The sequence below is a fragment of the Hippopotamus amphibius genome, chromosome 9 (genome assembly GCF_030028045.1).
Source record: "Hippopotamus amphibius kiboko isolate mHipAmp2 chromosome 9, mHipAmp2.hap2, whole genome shotgun sequence".
NCBI classification, from domain to species: domain Eukaryota; kingdom Metazoa; phylum Chordata; class Mammalia; order Artiodactyla; family Hippopotamidae; genus Hippopotamus; species Hippopotamus amphibius.
This window is the reverse complement of record NC_080194.1, coordinates 118,614,117-118,636,510: the sequence shown is the minus strand read 5'-3', so window position 1 is coordinate 118,636,510 and position 22,394 is coordinate 118,614,117. Positions and strand designations below refer to the sequence as shown.

The window sequence follows — 22,394 nt, the reverse complement described above, 5'->3', positions numbered from 1 at the left end:
GTCAGATTAAGTGACATAACACAGGTAAAGCTCAGAGCCTGGCATCCAGAAAGCCATCTTGTTAAAGTGAAAGGATAAATACAGAGAATTAAGAGGGATACGCCAGCTCCTTCGGTGGGTACAGTGGTTCTTTCCCACATTCTCCAGATGGCAGAAAGTGAACCAGAGCAATAGACCAGCATTTCTGCAAAACCTATGTCCCAGGAGATCCTTATGCGAAGCCCAGAATGAAATGCAAGGTCGTACTGTCTGTGTTTAGAGGTGGGGCTGGCACGAGCCCTCTGGGAGAGGCCAAGAGGACTCTCCCGCAGGGAGCTGCATGCTGAGTCCAGACGGGACTTCCCTGAGGAATCAGCAGACCATCTGTCGTCTCCTAAAATTCCGAATGGGGAAGTGAACATATACCCTGGATTCCAGGCCTTCACAGACTCATCCCCTCCAGCCAAGCCCCCCTTCAGGCTGAGCCAGGGATGAAGGGATGGCTTAAGCCACCCAACCCCTGATAACCAGAGGCGTGGAAGGAGGGGCAGGGCCATTCCAACCAGGACACCCTGTAAGTGGATGCAGGGGTACCTGTAGACCAGAGTCCATCAAGTCATAGGGCCATGAAGATGATTCAATGATACAAGGCATCTTAAGAGCTTAACACACAGAAAGAACTCAATATACTATGTCCATCATAATTGATGAATTCTTTACCTTTTGAGGTTCTCCCAAATTTCAAGTTTCACCAGACATGAAGATATCCTAACATGTGCTGGGTGATCTTGAGGCCCTAATTTTAATTCTCCAAAGTGTACTGTTACTGTTCAAACATTGGGTCATCGTTTCTAAGCATCAATATCCACATATATGTGTGTTTAAATTTTATATTTGATGGTGGACACACTAACTGAATATGAAATCATGTGGTTTAGGGGAATCAAATGCATTTGCCTGCAGCAGCAAACTGGAAGTCAGCCGCTAGAAACTGTTTCTGGTTTCTAATAGCTCATTTTGGAGGAGCAACTGGGTAGACTTGCAAATTGAGGAAGTACTTCAGGAAAAGTGGAAAAGTGGGATAGTGGGGGAAGGATGCTAATTGAGAGTTAATAGTGTGGCTTTGGGTGGGACTGAATCACTTTGTGGATACAATCGTCAAGTTGGCAAGACAAAAATAAAAGCAGTGATAGCGTGCAGATCGACTGGGTTATTTCATGATTTATTATGTAAGGGTTTCCATATTTAAAATAAAATCTCTTTATATGGTTACATACTGTATGATTCCAGCTATATGACATTCTGGAAAAGGCAAAACCATGGAGACAGTAAAAAGATCAGTGGTTGCTAGGGGGTAGGGGGTGGGAGGGATGAACAGGCGGAGCGCAGAGGATTTTTAGGGCAGTGAAACTACTCCGTATGATACTATAATGGTTGATGCGTGCCATTATACACCTGTCCAAACCCATAGAACACACACCACCAAGAAGGAACCCTAATGTAAATTGCGGACTTCGGGTGGTAAGGATGTGTGGATGTAGGCTTACCGACTGTAATGAATGTACCACTCCCAGTGGGGGATGTTGATAACGGGGGAGGCGTGGAACTGGGTGATGGATAAGGTGAGTTTTCAGATCAGAGGTCAGGCCGAGATGTGTTATTAAGATTTAAGCCCTTTAAAATGAGGCCATGTCACACATTAGCTTCAATCAGGTTGAACGTTTGCCCACTAGCAGAGAAAGCCAATGGAAGTGCGATGCGAAGTTTAGAATGGAGGCACTTTTAGCCGAGTCATCTCTGGCTCCTGTGGACTTGCTATTGTTAAGCAAATGTCACTACACCCATGGAAGGAAATGACTCACAGTCACTGCTGGGAAGAGGGAGGGGAGGCAATAAGACGATTTCGACTTGCAACACCGAGCCCTGTGCTTTAAATGAGTATGGTTAGTTGGATTTCATAAGAGATGTTTAACTGTTTGATTGGGTTGTAATAAGAAATGCAAAAGAACTATTCTTTCAAAACGCTGGGCTGTATGACTTCTAATTATTGATATCATAGAACGGATACGGTGGAATTGATAGGTATCAGTTCGAGTTACTGAAGTGTCCTCTTGAGCTCAAATCAATGCTGGTGACCTGTATGTTTGCTCAGCCAATTTTCTTTGAATCATATGTTATGTTTGACAAAGCTAGATGGTTAAAATAAAAGCAGATTTAATCGGACTGTGTTTTAAACAGTTCCCAGGAAAACAAGCCCAATAATTGATGGCTTTTACCAAAAGAAAAACACAAGGAAACCCTTAAGGGTCTGTCATTCATTTCAACAATTAGACACACAAAGGAAGCCTGTTTCTCCAGAATCTGATCTGCTCTGTGCACGCAAGTCTCCCTTTATGGTTGGTATCACAGACTAATAAGAGAATGGGCTTTCCCCAAGGCAGGAGTGGAGTGTGTTTAGTGCCCTGGAGGCTGTGTGGCATAGTGGTTACGCGTTCAGGAGCCAGACTTTCTGAGTTTGGACCTGCATTCACCACTGCGTGAATCTGGAAGTCTCTCAACTCTCTGAGCCTCCATTCCCTCATCTGTATAATGGGAGTAATGACAGCACCCACCTTATAAGATCGTTGTGAAGATTAAACGAGCAATGCATATAAAATACTCAGATGGATTCTCAGCGCTCAAAATACATTATCAATCTCTGCAGCGATTTTCAATGAGGTCAATATATAATATGAAACGGAGCTGAGGGGCGGGGAAGGATTGAAACAAACGATGGCATGTTTAATTATATTAACCATCCATACAGGTACATTCAAAATATTTACCATGGGTGTTGGATGATTATAATCTGTAGGTCTCTGCTATCATGTTTGCTGTAGAAAAGATTATGGGTTATGTTGTTAGTAAACAGGGATTCATCTTAACAGGACCAGAATTTCTGAAACAGCACATAAAGATGTGGCTGAGATGGCTATCCGGAGGGTGAACTATGACAGCACAATAATTGGACCAGAGGCCATGAATTATCGCCTGAGACAGAGTTTCCATGTTAATAGGGTTCTATCTGGCCTTTCAGTAAGAGGACTAGATTTAAATTTGTATTATTTTTCCCAAAGAGCCAGGCTATGTTTTGCAGAATATACAGACTTAAAGTAAACACTGGCCTGTGTACCAGACAGACCAGTATTTTCTTCCTTCTTTTCGAGGAACTGCGCGTATCACATCTGCTTTTCAGAGTCTGCTCCTGTTGTCCTTCCTGACAGATGGCTGGAAAAGTGACCCGTCCCCCTGGCCACAGCTAATTGGATCACATGATCGCTGAGCCATACTGGCCCATCAGTCTCTTTCCTGGGATTTTAAATTCTAGGCTATCCTAGATTTGGGAATTAGACACTGAGAATTGAGACGTGCCATAAGGCCGAGGGAGGTAACTGCACATCCACGGCGAGAGACGTCAGGAAGAAGCCAGGGTGACAGACTGGGGGTCCCTGGGATGGAGACAATGACTTCTGGGTTCCTGGAAGCTTCCTGGTTCCAGCTGCAATTTCTGCCTTTGGATGTTGGAAGATACACAGGAATATGCCACGTCTTTCCAATAAATCGCCCCCCTACTTACTGTGGCTTGACAAGAAAACGTGAATTCCAGATGTTTCACTTTCCTTGATATGATTAATTTTATCAGGAAAATAGACCCTTACGCTTTCATGCTCTATAATTCAGTACCCTCTGAGGGGTGAATGCAGGGGCTACAGAGAATCAGGAAGTCACTTCGTTGATGAGAGACCCGGACCAATTCAGAAAGTGGAAGGACCTCACCGTGACTGGGGAAGATGAGTTGGCAAAAATACACGGCAGTCAGAATTGCCTACGGAAGACTGGGGGCTGGGAGGAAGATGCCGTAATTGGGATAGAACCAAAGAGAAGGCAGGGATCCAAGATCAGACAGCCAATGTCAAAAGGTTCTCTGGAAGAGGATTAAGGGAACAGGTAGCAAAGACTCTGAGCTATCTGTGAACCATATGATAAAAGGGCTCACCATATGGTGCAGGAAGATAGCAAAGCAGGTTGAAGTAACGGGAAGAGCCTTTGTCTGTAGGATTATATAACCACCTCTAATGTATGGACGTATATGTGTGTGTATGAATCCATACCACTAATGAGATTAAAATTAGGATAGACTCCCACAGCGGGAGCTCCGAGACGTTAGAAAAGGCCTTTGTTACCGGTAGAAACTAAACTGCCTTTTTAATCTCCTCAGGCAACTTCTTCCTGTGGTAATTCAGTGCTGCACTTGGATCCAGCAGAAGACGCTGGAGTCTGCGGCTTGGAGCTCTGATTGTTCTTTTGTGCCCAAACTCAAAGCACACGCTCGTTAAGTCCCCCAGTGGCTTTGGGGGAGACAGCTTGGAGGTTGTGCTGTTGGGGCGATCGTATTAGCAACCAGGGTCACCTTCAAGCACACTGGGGACCACGATCTTTGTAGGGGCTCATGAAAGTGTTTTAGTTTCTTTTAGAATCACCAGGGGATAAAATGAACTTTTAGGCTGAAGAAAATGCTTTAACATGAAATATGAATATATTTGTCCTTATACCAAAGCAGTCATAAGATAGTTTTGAACTTTTTCTTAGGGTGTAAGGAGGAAGGAGTCTCCACAGCAGTTTTGAAACTGTTTCAAAAAAGAAAAGACTAGCAGTTTGGCAGAGATGAGTGGACCCCCAAAGTAGAGAAGAGTGCTGTTAGAGATGGAAAGAGGCAACTGGAATCACAAAACCTGATTTCAAGTCCTGGTCCTGCCTCCTCCCAGCTGTGTGGTCTTGGGGAGGTCACTCAACTTCTCTGTCTCATAATTTCCAAATAGGTCTAATAGGCTTAACATCAGTAACTACCTTGCACAGCTATGGTGAGAATTAACATGAGGTGATGCATCTAAATCCATAGCATGGTCCCTGGCAATGAGTATGAGCTCAAAAGATGGAGGCAACAGAGATGGGCAAGTGGAATTATAGAGGGTGGTGATGGGTGATAGAGCTGGTGTGGGTTAGAAGAAATGGAGGTTGATGGTTGAAAGGGAACCACACACATTAGAGATGCCTCCAAGACTTCAAAGATCCCACGAGCTGAAACCTGCAGAGGTGAGAAGGGCAGATGCTAGAAGAGAGAAGTCCATTCCCCGGAGCCCTCCCAGGAATCCCTGCCCATGGCTCAGAGTTCTGACGAGTGTTTGCACATAGATAGGTAATCGACAAACACAGAGTGAGGGGGGAGAACAGAAAATCTGGAGACTTCTATCACAATGCACATGCCATTTGTCCAATAGCAAAGGCTCAGAATGAAAACAAGGTGTGCAAACTCTGCTTACACTTTGAGAGAAAGAGCAGAGAGGGGGAAATGAGAAAATAACAGGGGAAAACGGTTAACCTTCTAGAATATGTTTGTGACATGGTAAGGCAACCACTGTTGAGACTAGAACTGCAAGTCTTAAGTATCAAGCAATCAAGAGCCTAAGATCACAAGTATCTAAACCAAACCTGGTCTGTTAGATACCACTGACTAGCTCTGTGACTTCACCAAGTTATTTCAACTTCCTGCATCTCATTTCCTCATCTGTAAAACGGGGTATTAGTAGCTACATTGTAGCATAAGTGTGAGCCAATACATACAAAGCACTTACAATAAAGTCTGGCATATAGTAAAGACGCAAAATGTTAAAAGTGAGGGACTTCCCTGGTGGCGCAGTGGTTAAGAATCCGCCTGCCAATGCAGGGGACACAGTTTGAGCCCTGGTCCGGGAAGATCCCACATGCCGCGGAGCAACTAAGCCCATGCGCCACAACTACTGAGCCTGCACTCCAGAGCCCGTGAGCCACAATTATTGAGCCCACGTGCCACAAGTACTGAAGCCCATGCACCTAGAGCCCATGCTCCACAACAAGAGAAGCCACTGGAATGAGAAGCCTGTGTACCACAACAAAGAGTGGCCCCCGCTCGCCACAACTAGAGAAAGCCCGTGCACAGCAAAGAAGACCCAATGCAGCCAATAAATTAAACAATTAATTAATTAATTAAAAAATGTTAGGTGATAGCATCCTCCTCCTCCTCCTCCTCACCACCACCACCACGAGAATATATGTTCCACGAGGGCAGGTATTTTTGTCTGTTTTGTGCACAGCCATTTCCTCTGCACCTAGAAGAGTGCCTGGCACATAGTAAATGCTCAATAAATATTTGTTGAATGAATAAATCCTTAATTATGCTGTCAGCAGGCAGTTAATATAAAAGCGATGACTTCTCCCCAATATGGGTCCCAATCTTAGTCTCAGGTCCTTCCCCGCCTGTCTGCCCTCTGCTGTCATAAGCAGCCACATGCCTTGTGCTCAGATCTGGAGAGTCAGGGATCAGTTAGAGATCACTGATAACCTGGGAGATGGGCAATTCAGAAGCCGCTGAGGGTAGAAGTCACAAGGCAAAGGGATAAGGCACAGGTGAGTGGGGAGGAAGTGGAGGCAGCAAATCTCAAAAGAGCAGTTTGATTCTCTGGATAGAGTCAATAAGTAAAGGACAGAGAAGGGAGAGTCAAGATCACAGAAAACATCTTTAAGGACACAGGAAATGTTGAGCACACTCCTCATCTGAAGGAAAGGATATAGGGGAGAGGGACGATCGGAGACTTTCTGTACCTTCCAGATATACACACAACAATGTAGCGAAAGACTTCATGTTCTTAAGAATACAATGGTAACCGAAGTACCAAATTGTCATGTGAGATCTTGAAGGCAGTTTTTCATAAAATGTGGTGCTTGTACCATAGGCAATACACATTTATTTTTCATTTAATAAACTCTCCTAAGATATATTAAAATAAATATATAACTGCTGGATCAAGCCTGTGATTTCACATACATTATCACTTAGGGCAATGCTCCGAAGAAGAAAAGGAAGTCAACTAAATCAATTTAAAGAAAATATTTAAGGGGAATTCCCTGGTGGTCCAGAGGTTAGGACTCTGTGCTCTCATTGCCGAGGGCCCGGGTTCAGTCGCTGGTCAGGGAACTAAGATCCCACAAGCCACGTGATGCAGCCAAAAAAAAAAAAGAGAGAGGGAAAATATTTAAGATAGTATAAAGGAGCTATGTACATGGTTTAAAAAAACAAAACAAAACAAAAAAATAAAAACAGGTGCATGAATAGCTAATAGTTGGGAAACTTGGCGAAGGCTACACTCAACCCTTTGGTACAGTCTGAATCTTGAGCTAAGGGAGCTGGTGTCAGAACCTTGGAGAGTGGCACACGAATGCTGAGTCTCTGGGGTGCCGTAGGGAAGGGACCACTGGCTAACACTAAACGGCCTTCTTAGCGACATTCAGGCACTCAATATCATCAACCTCTTGGGCATCATTCTAGGAAAGTCAAACACCAGAAAAGGAGGCTTCTTGGTTTTGTCTCTCACCTCTCGGCTTTTTATTTTTGATTATCTTTGATGCATACAGGGCAACAGACCTGACTGGGACTTTTTGAAGAGATAAATGTAGTACCTGGGCACTCAGTTTCTAAAGACTTTCCACTTTTCCTTTTAATTTCATAAGCTGCTGACTTCTTCCTACTTGATTTATTCCTGGCTTATGCTATGCTTCAGGAAAAGCAGCACTAACACCTGGCATGTTCCATGATTTGAACACAAAGAAATGTCATCGAGAAGAGAAGCTTAAAGTTTTTTGTTGGTGGGGCATGAAAACTGGGAGTTCTAAAGGTTGCAAGTCAGAAGGTCTTTCATGTCACCGAGAAGAATTCCAACCAGACCCGAAAAATAGGCAGTATGGCTCAGACCACTATCTTTCCACCAAACTTGTTCTCCCATCGTCCCTTGCACTGAGTCACGCGACTAAATTCTCTGTCATAGTGTGCAGGCAGAAGTGATGGGTGCCACTTCCAAACCAAGGCTTTGATGAAGCAGCTTGTGCTTCCTCTGTACTCTCTTTCCCCCTCCGCACCCTGAGTATAGACGAAAACAAGGCTGTAGGGATTGATGGGGCTGTGTAAGATGGAAGAAACCTGGGTCACTTAATCACCATATGGAGAGTGTGGGCGAGGCCAGGAACACCCATCTTGGACTTTCACATGAATGAACATTAAACTTCTATTGTGTGTGAGCCAGTACAGACTTAGGGGTCTATTTGTTACGGCAGTCGAATCCACCCTAACTAGTAAAGGAGGTTAGGCGTTTCGCTGCTGCCACACAGATCAACCAGGCCTGCCTGGCTTGGGGTGGGGTCAGGAAGAAGAGACGTTCTTTTTTTTTTCAGCCACATCACAGGTGGGATTTTAGTTCCCCAACCAGGGATCAAACCTGTGGCCCCTGCATTGGAAGCACAGAGTCTTAACCACTGGACTGCCAGGGAAGTCCCAAAAGAGATTCTGAGATTTCCATTTACCCCCTCCTCTCTGTGCACATCCTTTAACTCATCCTTTAGATAAAGCCCAAGAGCCTCTTTCTCCCAGAAGCCTTCCTTGACTTTGCAGGAGCCGATCCCACTCCCGCAGGCTCTCCTGGCACACAGCAAACATCACAGCTGTACTTTACATCTGTTAGTGTGATTTTTTTTTTGATTGATGTGTATACCCCCACTGGAGAATGATACACTTCTTTGTGCGTTTTGTTGCATGTAAATTTTATTACCTTAAAATGATCAACAACAAATATTGGATTCGGGTTAAATGATATGCATGCTGAAGAGTTTAGGGGTCAAGTGTACTGCTGTCTGCACCATGGTTTGAAGTGCATTAAAAAATGGGTTGACAAAAAGATGGAGAGACATGTGGTCAAGCATATACAGTCAAATGCTAACCGCAGAATCTAGGTATTGGGTATCGTGGATGTTCACTGTATAATTCTTTCAACTCTTCTGTATTTTTAAATTTTTTCCTAATAAAATGTTGGGGGGTAGTTCAATGAGAGTAGGGACTATGAGCACATTACATAAATAGAATTATTCTATGTATAGCTTACTTTATATTACTAATCATAATGTTCTGTGATTTGTTGCTACTTTTACTTGATACTATGTCATGGACATCTAGACAGACAGAAAGATATGAGAGACAGAAAGATCTCATTCTTTTGAAGGTATCATGGATACGCCATTATATGTTTAACTTTCACACTATTGATGAACATTTGGGCTATTTTCATTTTATTCTATTACTGACCATTTCCTATGATAGATCTTTTGTGCTGCTGGATTTGAGCTTCGTTATGTTAGCTCTAGGTCCACGACAATACATACCTGCCCTCCCCACAGCCCCCCCCACCCCCACCCCCAGTAGGCCAGTATCCTCCATAGGCAAGAGTCTATGAACATAAGAAAATAATAAGAAAGCGCTCATTCACACTTCCCAGCGTAATTTCCTAAAAAGATTTGGATCATACAAATCACTACCACAGGCACATCTGACGTCTCAGAAGGCAAGCGATATTAGCATTAATTAAATATCCGATGGATATTTATTACGGCAGCACTTTAGAATTAGGGGAATCAGGTTTGTAATGTAAAGAGTCGTATTTGTGCTGTGTATATGCCTTATCCGGGACTTAATGTGTTTACTTTATAAGCTCCACTTGTATAATCAGTCTGGACAGTGCATCTCTGCCCACTTTCTATATCTGGAGCACAATTTTAACTGCAGAAATCACTCGACAACCACAGAGGTTAAATTCTTCAAAAGCATAAAGGTTGGCAAAGCAGAAGTCAAAGGTTCAAGACATCATAAGACAGAGAGAGATCATAAAACTATAAATATAAACATTACATAAGAAACGAATAATACATCTAAATGCTCTGCAACAAAAGTTCTAGAGGGCGTCAATCTCCAAGTAAGCCAGACATGCCAAGAGATCCTGCCCTGGTGCAATAATCCTCCCAGGGAAACACTCTCACACGGTCAGGAAAGCAAACTCTCCAAACTGTTCTTCTTTTTAAAGTTTTTGAAACAGGGTTTACAGGTTTGGAACTCAATGGCCTTCACACTTGCTTTGTCCCCTGTTTCGTTTTCACAGGTCTCAGCAAAACGCTTGTGTCGTTCCCTAGCCGCGCCACAAATTATTACTGTGCTTAAGAGCATGTTTTTCTGGGCCAGATCTGATACAGTGGGCCTGGGGGAGGGGAGGTGTGAACAGATTACCCAACTGGTCCACGTCTTTCATCTTTGGACGGGGGAGCAGTTACTGCTGCTGTGTTCTTCCATTTAAGGGGGGTGATGTATATTTCCCACAAGATTGCAAAATGGTAAAAGTAGGCATTCAAATATAAAACCACATTCATTTAAAACGGTGGCTGGCAAAATGAGAGTTGAAAAGAATTACTCTGCGTTTTAAAGGATGGTAGAGGTTTTTGTTATTCTAGTTTGCTTTCCTGACATACTGTTGTTTTCCCCTGTGATTTATTTGATGCCACATCCTCAGTCTGGAACAGAACTCTCAATTATTATAACAGTTTCCATGGAAACAGATGATCTATTCGCTCTCATTCCCTCCCTGTTCCCCAATGGCCCACTCTCCCACTTCTCTACCCACCCCCCAACCCCAATCCTTTCTGTAAGACCCTCCAGAACTTCCACTCCTCAGTCAAAAACTCTCCAGTCTGTATTGTTGAGTGATCAAAAAAGGTGAAGAATTATGTGTGCAGTCTGCTAACTTTTGAGGTAACAAGGATAAGAATAAATATGCATATTCATATTTGTTAAATTAGCAGAGAGAAGCTGGAAAGATGCAAATTAACAAAATAGTTTACATATGGAGGGCAGTAGCAGGGAGGGGGCACAGAAAGATGTGAACCTGGGTGGAAGCAAGACTTCTCAGTGTTTATCCTTTTAATATAATTTTAATCATGAACCATGTGAATACACTGCTTATTAAAAACATAATTTTTTAAAACTCCCTGACAGCCTCAGCTTATTAGAACCTCTTCTTCACTTAGGCCACTTTCTTCTTGTCATCATGGAAACCACGCCATCTTTGAAATCTAAACGCCCCTGGTTTTTCTCGCAGTTTAAATCTCTTGGCCTCACCCACTTGTGTCTCATCCCTGGGCCTCTAGACTTTTCTTTCCCACCAAGGTTACACCCCTCTTTCTGCTTTGACTTCCTTCCAGTCTAGATGCCATTCTTCTTCATTTATCCAGCGCCCTTTTACTGAGTACTGGCTAGAACGGGCTCTGTTGGATCTACAGCAGGCATCCCTCTTCCCGGACTCCTTGACGCCCTTATTCCTGTGATTAGGGCACTGATCCTGATAACGCCCATCCTTGGCTCAAATCCACCATCTACTTCTCCATCTCCACCCCCAGGCTGCTCAGAGCTGCTGGCAAAAAGCACACAGTGGCACGGACCTCCACCATCACAACTGCTTATTCTCAAGCCTTTCGGACCTCCCGGCTGCTCGGCAATCTTATTCCTTGTTCCTATTCTCTATTCCCACTCCCTACCAAGGCTCTTCAAACTTTGGGCCATCACCTCAGATTCCTTAGTCCGTCACAGCAGAAGGATGGACCTTGTGGCCCATCGAGAAAATTCATGCATTCGGTCTAGGCCCTGAATGAATTCAATCCACAGGCACTGGAAGTACAGCGGTGAACATGACAGAGCTCCCGGCTCTTGTGGAGCTCGGATCTTAGAACAAGGAGACAAACCAACAAACAGACAAGAGAAGTATCATCTGGGGATGGGTGCTAGGAGAGAGTTAAATATAATGGAGAATGAAGGAGTGGCTCTTTGAGTGGTAGTCAGGGAAGACTTCTCAGAAGAGGTGGCATCTAAGTAGAGACAGGAATTACAAGAAAGAGCCAGCTCTGCAAAGAATAAAGGGAACAGCATCACAAAAGCTCTAAGAGAGGAATGAGCTTTGCATGTTTCAAAGAACCTCCATGTGGCCCAAGCACAGTGGGTGCTAGGGAGAAGGAAAGGAAAAGAAGGCATCAAACAGAGAACAAGGATCAAAATTTAAAGAGTGATGTAAGCCAAGGACACAGTATAGAATTTATTCTACTTGTGAAGTCACTGGAGGGTTTCAAGCAGGGGAGTGATTTGATCTAATGTAAGTTTTTAAAAATAACTATGGCTGCTGCGTAGAAGTATATTAATTATAGGTCACAAGAGTGGAAGCAGGGAAACCAATTAGGAACGTCTGCAGTGGTCCAGGCGGTATTGTATGGTATAGATTAGGGCTGCATTAGTGAAGATGGAGAGAACTCAATAAATTCATGATATGCTTTGGAGGAGGACCTATCCAGAGTAACCAATGGATTATGCACAGCTGGGGTAAAGGGAGGACGAGGAGGAGTCAAGGATAACTCCCAGGTTTCTGACTTAAGCTACAGAGATGGGGAAGAAATCTGATATTTTTTGCACACCTGAGTTCGTAGTCTGAGATTGATATGAGACATATTGGTGGCACACACAGGGATTAAAAGACTCAAAACAACACTAAACAAGTCAAGAATACTTATAACACAATCTCAACATCAGTAAAACAGCGTCTCCCGGTATCTATAAAAGCATCCAGAATCACTCTACGAGTCCCAGAGTCATCCTTCAACTGTGCTGCTGTTCAAAAAGAACCCTATTTCCATTCGCAGCTGCAAGAGTGATCTTTTCCAAAACCAAATCTGATCATGCCACTTCTCTGCTTAAGACTTTCAATGGCTCCCCACTGCACTGCAAATAAAATCCAACCCCCTCATCACAGCTCCTAAGGCTCTGTGTGATCAGGCCCCTCCCACCTCTGCAACCTCACCTCCTGCAACCTCCCCTGCTCATGACATTTTGGCCCCAACACCTTCTGATGGTGCCTAGCATGTGCCTAGCCTTTCCCTACCTCAGGGCCTTTGCACCTGCCATTCTCTCTGCTGCAAACATTCTTTCCTAGCTCTCTGAATGTACGGCTGGTTCATTCTCATCCTTCCAGTCTCAGGTTCTACATCACTTCCTCAGTCTGAGCGGGTGCCTTCTTGATCTGTCTGTGACACAGCACTCCATTTCCTTCACCGTATGCATTATCAACTGTAGTGTAGCTCTATTTACTTTTTGCCCTCTCCCTCACTGGAATGTAAGCCCCACATGAACAGCAAATGTGCCTGCCTTGTTAGCTGTTCCTTCTGGAGCAGGTGCCACCACCCAGCCATACTGTACCTTGCCAAAGCTGCCTTTTCCAAGCACCATCAGGAAGTTAAAATCGGTCAATTTCATCCGGTCCCTGTTTCCATTGTTGTCAAACTTGGATATCGTGTTGGTCGTCTTTTCTTCGGGAGCTTTGGTCCCCTGATTGATTTTGGCCCTCTGGAGGGAGAAGCACACAGACAACATTATCAGAATCTGAGGATGCCCTTGTATGTGCTCCAACTCACGGACAGGCTGCAAGCTGTGGTTCCTGCAGCTCGTACCCCCAGCTCAGTGAAACGCACGGCCCAGCTTCCACGGCGTAAACCTAAAATGTGGAGGCCAGCTTTGGCACCCCATTTCTCTTTTATCCTTCATGTCTCATCCACCACCAGAAACAGTCACGGCTTCCTCCCAGCTGTGTCTAGAATTCCTTCTTCTTTCCATCAACACCAACACACCGGTCATCATCTCTCACTTGGACAACCCACCCTGCTTCCCTCCACACGGGGCTTTATATGCAGCCACAGTGACCTCCCACTTCTTCATACTCAACCAAGTCACCACCTGCTCAAATGCTTTGGTGGTGACCCATCATTTATTTTTTAAGAACTTTTATTGAGATACAACTGACATACAATAAACTGCATATATTTAAAGTGTACAATTTGATATTTTTTTCTTACTAGTAATGTATATATGGCAATACCAATCTCCCAATTCATCCCACCCCACCCCCCCACCCCCCTCCCCCTGCTTTTCCCATTTGGTGTCCATAAATTTGTTCTCTACCTCTGTGTCTCTATTTCTGCCTTGCAAGCCGGTTGATTTGTACCATTTTTCTACATTCCGCACATGTGTTAATATACGATATTTGTTTTTCTCTTTCTGACTCACTTCACTCTATATGACAGACTCTAGGTGACCCATCATTTTTAGGATAAAGACCTCAGTGCTTTCACTGGCCCGGATGGCCCAGTATGATCAAGCTCTACCTGCTTCTCCAGCCTCTTCAACCTTTTCTTGGGTCCGTCTTCCCTGCAACCCAGCTTCATCCTCCTTTCACATCCTTGAGTCCCAGGCCCCTATTCTCACCCCTTCATCACCCTGGTTACCCACTGCTCCACATTTTCACTTCCTCCAGGAAGCCTTCCTTGATCCTCTCTGCCTTGGTGAGATGTCCCTATCTGCTCCTTCATCCACCTCATTTCCCATTTACACGTCGTGATAATTGTCTGTTCACTTGTTTTCCCCCAACAGGCTGGAAACCTGCCAGGGCAGAGAATAGGTTTCATTCTCCGCAATTTCCCTGACAACCTGCATCCTTTCCAGCTAAATATTTTGCTGGATAAATGGATGCACGAGGCCCATGTTTGTCCTCAGTGCAGTGGGGGAGGGGCCTGCTGTTGTGAGCAGCGGGATGATGACTCGGAATGGCAGCAAACACTGTGAAATCAGGGGAGAACAGGAGGGCAGAATATTTATGACTGGCGTCTAAAGTGCAGGGATGTCTTGTAGGACGGAGCCCTTCACCTATGGGGTCCGCACTACCTCCAGGTAGCTAGTGTCATAATTGAATTAAATTGTAGATCACCAGGTTGGTGTCCACAGAGAACTGGGAGAATTTCTTGCTGTGGAAAACCCACACACTTGGTGTCAGAAGTACTGTGAGCGTGTCAAGTTTTCCTCTGCGGGGTGTGTAATTTTTTTGCATCTGGCTTCTTTCTCTCATCCTAATGGTCTGAAATTCACCCGTGTTGCTGCGTGAATCGGTGGTTTATTCTTCGTACTGCTGAGCAGCACTCGCTGTTTACATTCATTCACTCTTCCCTTACGGGCATTTGTGTTGCCTCCACTTTCTGGCCACTAACAAGGCTGCTGTGAGCATTCTTGGTCCAGTTATTTTGTAAATAATGTGTTGGGGAAAAAATGTGTTGGAAAAAAAAGGGGGGGACTTCCCTGGTGGTCCCATGGTTAAGACTCCACACTCGCAAATGCAGGGGGCCTGGGTTCAATCCCTGTTCAGGGAAATAGATCCCGAATGCTGCAGCTGAAAGCCCGCACGCCGCAACTAAGACCCGGTGCAGCCAAATAAATAAATAAATATTAGAGAAAAAAAAAAAGATGTGTTGAGATTTAAGTGTCTCTGGGACAACCAAGTATAAATCAACACCCACTAAGCAGTTGCATTATGTAGATGTTGGGTTAAGAAATGACATAAGAGCTGGAGACAGATTTGGGAGTTAAGGCACAGAGGGGGTAGTTAAAACCAGATCATCAGGGAAACTGCAAACAAGAAAAGAGCCTCACACAGAAGTCGCATTGCTTTTTCAGGGCTATGTCCTCCCATCATTCCAAATCCTCCCCCTCCAGCCCCCAGAGAGTTTCCCAGGCTGTCGCGATCCAAACACGTCCCTCCCTACCCCCTGCCCCACCATCCCCTTGCTTTATTACAACGTCTCCCACCTTCTCCATGTCTTGACTCAGGACCCACCCGATTCACACACTCCAACCTCCAGCCTGTGAAGATCCATGTCCTGACTGTCCCTGGCCCCCAGTCCCCATTCCAGCCCTGGGGTTCGCCTCCATCCGCCTGCAGGTCCCAGCACCCCGCCGCCGGTGGCGCCTGAGTGAGGTGCACACACGTCCCCACTTCTCCACTTGACCGCTTAGAGGAAAATTTTTTGCTGTTCTTCAAGGAGTAGCAAGCGGCCAACAGCCTCATTCCTCAGTCCTGCAAGCAACCTTCTCTCCTCTGAAGTTCACACTCCATCTTAATCTGCTTGTATGACTTTTCTCACAGGCACATGCTATAGACTGAGCATGTCTGTGACCCCCAGAGTTCACATGTTGACATCCTAACCCTCAAAGGTGATGGTATTAGGAGGCGGGGTCTTTGGGAGGGGATTAGGTCATGAGGATGGAGCTCTCATGGATGGGAATGATACTCTTACAAAAGAGACCCCAAAAGAGTTCCCTTGCTGCTGGGAGCTGTCCGGGGATTGCCTAAAGGCTCAGGCAAGGCCGAGCACTTCGGGAATGGCCTGCAAGGCGGGAATTCCGATGAAGGCATCTTCGGTTCGGGAGAGCTGCAAAGCAGGCATCTTGGAAGTACTGGAGTTCTCCGAGATTTAGTTTCACTATGAGTCTCCTTTGTGTACTTTTCTTTCTAGGAATGATGAGCTCTCTGGGTGAGGGGCGCCAATGCCACCTTCAAGAATGGTGGCTTACCCCCCCCCCCCCCCCCCCCCCCCGCTTTCTTGGTGTTGTGGAAATTCTATGGGCCGCAAACAAATCACATTTAGACCCTTAGGGGGCCCGGGTAATGGAGGAATGTTTAAACTTATTGTCCCCACCCTTGGGCCATGCTGGCAATTCGGCCGTAATGGGCCATGCATTGTGATCAGGAATGCTGCCTCACCCAATCACAATTATCCCAAACCTCTGAAGTGAGGGTCCCTCAAACTAAAGTTGCCTATAAAATATCCCATGCACTCTTCCCTTATAAGAACAGAATATTACGGGTATCTATGTTATGTCCATGTCCTGTATGTCTGCTGTCACGTAGCATAGAGAATGTAGCTCACTAATTAAGCTTAACCTGCTAACAATGTGTTTGTCACTTCAAGCCTGGGCGCCTGAGAGGCCTGCCCTTAGAGATTGTTATCCTGTGTTCCCCTCCCCCTTGTAACCACTGGAGGGTTAAAACAAGAATGGTGATGTTAAGCATGGGGAAAAAATGTTTGATTGTTTATGGACAAGAACGCGAAGAACTGATAAGAACTAATGATTACATAGAAGACTCATCACCTGACTAAGGACAGGCCCCCGGCGGAGTCATTGGGACATTTGGGGGAGGGATATGGGGCCCCTAATGGAAAAATCCACATAACAAGCTGTAAGATGTATAAGACCCGAGCAAAAATTAAAGTCACTCTCTCGCTCTCTCTCTCACTCTCACTCTCACACTCTCTCTCTCTCTCACTCTCTCTCTCTCTCTCTCCTGTCTCTGTCTCTTTTTTTTCTCGCCGACTCTACCCCTCCCAAGGGACTCCCTGGAACCTGCCTGGGCTGGACCCCGCCTGGGCTGGACCCCGGCACCTTGCCCCTTCTGCTACACGAGGACATAGTAAGAAGAGGGCCATGAACCAGGAAGCAGGCCTTCATCAGACAACAATTCTGCTAGCACCTTGATCCTAGACTTTCCAGCCTCCAGACTGCGAGAAATAAATGTTGTTTAAGCCACCCAGTCTATGGCATTTTTTTAAAGCTCTTTATTGGAATATAATTGCTTTACACTGTTGAGCCAGTTTTTGCTGTACCCCAAAGTGAATCAGCTGTATTTATACATATATCCCCATATCCCCTCCCTCCCGCGACTCCGTCCCACCCTCCCTATCCCAGCCCTCTAGGTCAACACCCATCATTGACTTTATCTCCCTATGTTATGTAGCAACTTCCCACAAGCTATCTATTTTACATTTGATAGTGTACCTATGTCAATGCCACTCTCTCACTTCGTCCCAGCTTCCCCTTCGCCATCCCCCCCACCCCATGTTCTCAAGTTGGTTCTCTACATCTGCATCTTTATTGGCATTTTTGTTATGAGTCTAAGACGGAATGCTATCGCAGAAGTCTAATAGCCTTATAGGTCTGGTCTGCACTAATATATAACTATGTTGAGATCTGGACTTGCTAGGTGGGGCGGTGGTTAAGAACCTGCCTGCCAATGCAGGGGACACGGGTTCAAGCCCTGCTCTGGGAAGACCCACATGCCGCGGAGCAACTAAGCCCATGTGCCACAACTATTGAGCCTGTGCTCTAGAGCCTGTGAGCCACAACTATTGAGCCCATGTGCTGCAACGATTGAAGCCCATGCACCTAGAGCCTGTGCTCTGCAACAAGAGAAGCCACTACAATGAGGAGCCTGCGCACCACAATGAAGAGTAGCCCCCGCTCGCATCAACTAGAGAAAGCCCGTGTGCAGCAATGAAGACCCAACGCAGCCAATAAAGTAAATAAATAAATTTATTAAAAATAAGTAAATAAATACGTTGAGATCTATTAAAAATCAGGAGATGTCCTATAAAAACCCAAATGGCAACCCTGGGTCCCATCATAAGGACGGTGCCTTTAGATGGGATAGGCAGTCTCCAGCTTACTGCCATCACCACCACACCCTGCTCTCACCAAGCTTTTCCCCCTTCTTGTATCTGCCCAGATCCTAAAAACCTTCAGGCTTATGACCTTTGGAGGAGGAGAACCCTGTCCTGTGTTCCTCTGACTGTCCCATGACTCCCAGCAGCCCCGTGCCTAGCAGGTCCTCCATCAAAGAGCAAACATTTTTAAATTGAGGCCCCAATTTAAATTATCCTCTATCTTGCTGGGTTGGATATGGCTTCAGAAACAGGAATACACTAAGTTGCCTTTTCATGTCTGCAATTTAGAGCCCTTGGACTCGGTGCTCAAAGAGAAAGCAAAGATATACGCTTCTGAGAGACAGCCCTGCCCCTTTCCAGACTGCGTTAGGGGAGAGTGAAGGTGCCCCGGTTCTCTGGCTCCACAGCTCCATTTCAGATGAGGAGTGCCTGTCTTGGCTTAAACTAAACTCCCCTGCCATCCCCACCCCTATAAGGAGTACCTCCGGCCCTCCCATACCCAGCAGTGGCAGTAGAGACCTCAGTAGGCTAGCAGTCCACGTAGATGCTCCCCAACGCCAAGCAGCCCTCCCAAAGACCAGAAGGAGCAGGTCCTGAGCTTTATTTATTCTGTATTTATTCTGGGAGGCTGATAAGGATAACGGCGACCTGACATCTGAATGATGTGACATGCCAGACACTGTTTTAAACTCATCATTTCATTCACTCCTTGCGTAACAGTAGGTCAGACATGCCATGATACCCCCATTTTACAGATGGGCAATCGAAAGCTCAGAGATAAAGTAGCTTGCCTTCAGCACCCAGCAAGGAAGGGACAGAGCTGGGATTCAAATCCAGGCAGGCTGGCCCTCGAACCACCTGAACAGAATAGGCTATGCTACACAGATGTGGCCCCAGGTATCCAGCCAAGACCCCTCATCCCTCTCCTCTCTACACCTGGGGCTGTTTGCCGCTTATAACCTGTGACTCTGCCTGCAGGCTCATTTCCTGGTTGCAGGAGCCAGCACAGCCCACAAGTAAGCCAACCTGAAAGTGCTGGCAAGTGAATGCCTCTGGAAGCAGCCTTTAGCTAGTGACGGAAGGTGAGCTGGTGGATAATAGTTCAGCTGCCTTCCCCTTGACTGGAAACCCTGCGGTCTGCGTCAAACCCCAGCTAAGGCAGGATTAAACCCCAGTTGCCCACAGTGGTAACATGCTGATAATACTTATTTTTCCAGCTTCCTTCCTTTCCCTGCCTCACTTCCCCAGTACTCTAGATGCTTCTTGGAGCCACCTCCCAAAGAAAGCACTTGCACTGGAATCCTTACAGTCTGTTTCTGAGGAAACGCAAAGTTAGACAGTGACCAGCTGAGGGATGTCAGAAAGCTGCTTCGCCTCTCTGGGTCTCGGTTTCCTCATCCATAAAGATAAAGGGGGATGATAAGGGTACCGACCAGTCAGGTGGTTGTAAGGATTGAATTAAATAAGTTAATATTTCTAAAGCACTTCAAACAATAAGTGGCACACTGTAAGCATTTTATTAAATTAAAAACTTCTAAGACTGTCAGAAGACCCATTTTAAACCATGCAAAATGGAGTCTTCCCCTCCCTGGCCCATCAGCAAGGCCACGGCCAGAAAAAAGTCCTCAAATCCTCCTCAGACGTCCTGAAACACACCGCGTGTGGTAACTTCACCAAGCTCACCCTACCATGAAATTCTATTACCCCAATTTCTGCAGCTCGATTTTACCGTCACTCAAAATTTCTCCAGATAAGAGGCTTGAAAGTAATTTCTGAGTCATTCTGGGCGCTAATTAGTTATTGCACAGGGATTACATTTCCCACGTTCAAGGTCAACTGAAATTCCTCTATGTGTCTGAGGACAATTTTCGGTCTCTTGGAAGCATTTTTTTTAATCAACAAACTATGGTGTGGAGTGATTACCACTCAGGCACAAACAAGCATTTGCAGGCTCTTGTGGGAAATAAAGGGACACGTTTTGTTGCACGCAGATAAAACAGTTCTTTCCTTCAAGCCAATAACTGGCCCAGACAAATGCTCTGTTCATGTAGGAAATGTTTTCCTGGGTGTTCTGAAATGTCACCCCGGCTGCCCTAAGACAGAAGAAATCATTTTGCAAAACTGAGACTTCATTTTATACAAGAAAACACTGGTCTTGTTTTTTTCACCCACAAGAAGACATCTTTAACTCGGCAGCAAATGGACACCACTCCATCAGAAAGCGGAGGGAAGGAGGAGGAAAGCATTCTCTGGAAGGCCTGCCCTCCTGTCCTAAGAAAGTTATCAGTGTCTACTTCTCGACTCTACTGGGAGGGAAAGTCCTTTCATCAGTTCATCTGGGCTTGAGCAGCTCTATAAGGATGAATCTCAGGGATCAAGTTCATTGGAGGATGACTGGTAAATTCAAGGCAAATGTGTTTATTCCACTTGTTTCCAAGAAGGGAAGTCCAACTGGGTCAGAACCATCACCAGGTTTTATGAAGGGCACAGGCTCAAGACAAGGGTCAGTACTCAAGTTTGATTTCAATCAAGTTGAAGATGGTTCTTGGAATAAATGACAAAACCCTTGCCAAGTCAGCACAGTCCTTCTGCTCTGACCCATACCCACCTCACAGTCATACCTTGAACTTACCCTGCACTCTCTCTGCTCTGCCCACACTGGCCTTCTTTCAGTGTCTCATAGTCGCTATATATCTCCCCACCACAGGGCCTTTGCACCTGCTTTCCTCTCTGAATGGAATGCTCTTTTCCCTTCTTTACTTGGTTAACTTCCCTTGTTGTTTCCTCAATGACTCCTTCCCTGTCCTCTCAGACAAGGTTATATTTCCCTTTTATATCTTCTCAAAGCATCATGGACCTGTCTTTCATAGAATTTTACTTGGTCATATTTTGCTTCTATTTGCTTGTGTGATCACTTGCTGAATAACAATGACAGGAACCTATTTCATTCTAGCTATTTCATACATTTTTCAGAGTTAGTAGGCCATCATTGCTTATCTAGAATTGATGATTTCCCATCAGACTCAGTATACTAAGTTTCCATGAACAAAATAATGTGTTTTCCCTTATGAAACTACTTTAAAATCACTCAATACACATAGAATGAAAGAACTCAAACCCATTTTCCCCAAAACATTTTCTTTGTAAAACTGGGATGTGTCCTACACACCTGCTACTCTCATCTACTGGAAAATGGAGTTTATTTGGTCCCACAGAAGAGAAGGGGGCTTATCTGGGGTAGAAGCAGACAAGCACGATGGCTCAAAGTCAGAGCCAAGGGCTCTTAATCTTCGGAAGATGTGCCCATGGGCATTTCATGGAGTCACCAGCACAATCCACTTCATTTGTTTATACAGCACCATCCCACCAACAGATCCAAATCCAGATTCTATCCCTCAACAAGCCTATCCCATTTAGCTTCCAAAATACATCACTACCCTGCTCAAATCCCAGTCCAAGCCACCATCAAAATGAACCGGGCAGCAAATGAACACTTTGAAGGAGAGGTCTACATCTGAATGAGGACAGGGAGGCAAAATGACTTCACAAGGCAGGGGACACTTAAGTGAGGTCTTGAAGGATAAATAAAGAGTTTTCTGGGAGGCCGAACAACATCGCAGAGGCACAGGGTCATGAAAGGCCTCGGTGGAAACCACACCGTGAACAGGACAAACAGTACAGAGGCAGACTCCACCGGGTCCCACTGATGCCAAAAGAAAGACATCTCACCTCAAATTTCTGCCGCAGTTCCTCATTGCCCTCACTGCCTTCTGGTGGCACAGGTACGTTGAAGTACTCGCCTTCCTCCTGGCTCAGTAACTTAAACCTGAAGGGAGCAAGGGAAAGACAAGTTCCATGACTCGACTTAGTATTATTTTGTTGATTAGGATAAGGGAGGGAGGTCTATAGAAAGCTCTGCTTTAAAAACATGTGTTAAGGGTTTTTGGTTTTGGGGTGTGTGTGTGTGTGTGTGTGTGTGTGTAGCCAGGGACCCTATATATTTTTATAACTATCAGAAACACATCAGAAAAAAATGTGTTTATAGGATGTAAAGTTCTCTGTCTGTCTCTCTGCACAGACACACAGACACACACAATTTTCTTGGCCAT

At 45.3% G+C, this 22,394-nt stretch overlaps 1 protein-coding gene across 2 annotated transcripts in view; it reads right to left on the bottom strand.

Annotated features, from left to right (window-relative positions):
• The window catches only part of PRKCB (protein kinase C beta), a 327,182-nt gene that overhangs the window by 70,988 nt on the left and 233,800 nt on the right, over window positions 1-22,394 (bottom strand). For both annotated transcript variants that reach the window (XM_057749139.1, XM_057749140.1), the window contains exons 8-9: window positions 22,015-22,111; window positions 13,160-13,306 (exon numbers count right to left, since the gene is read on the bottom strand). In XM_057749139.1, the coding sequence (XP_057605122.1) occupies window positions 13,160-13,306; window positions 22,015-22,111 (244 nt within the window). The remainder of the gene's footprint in view (window positions 1-13,159; window positions 13,307-22,014; window positions 22,112-22,394) is intronic.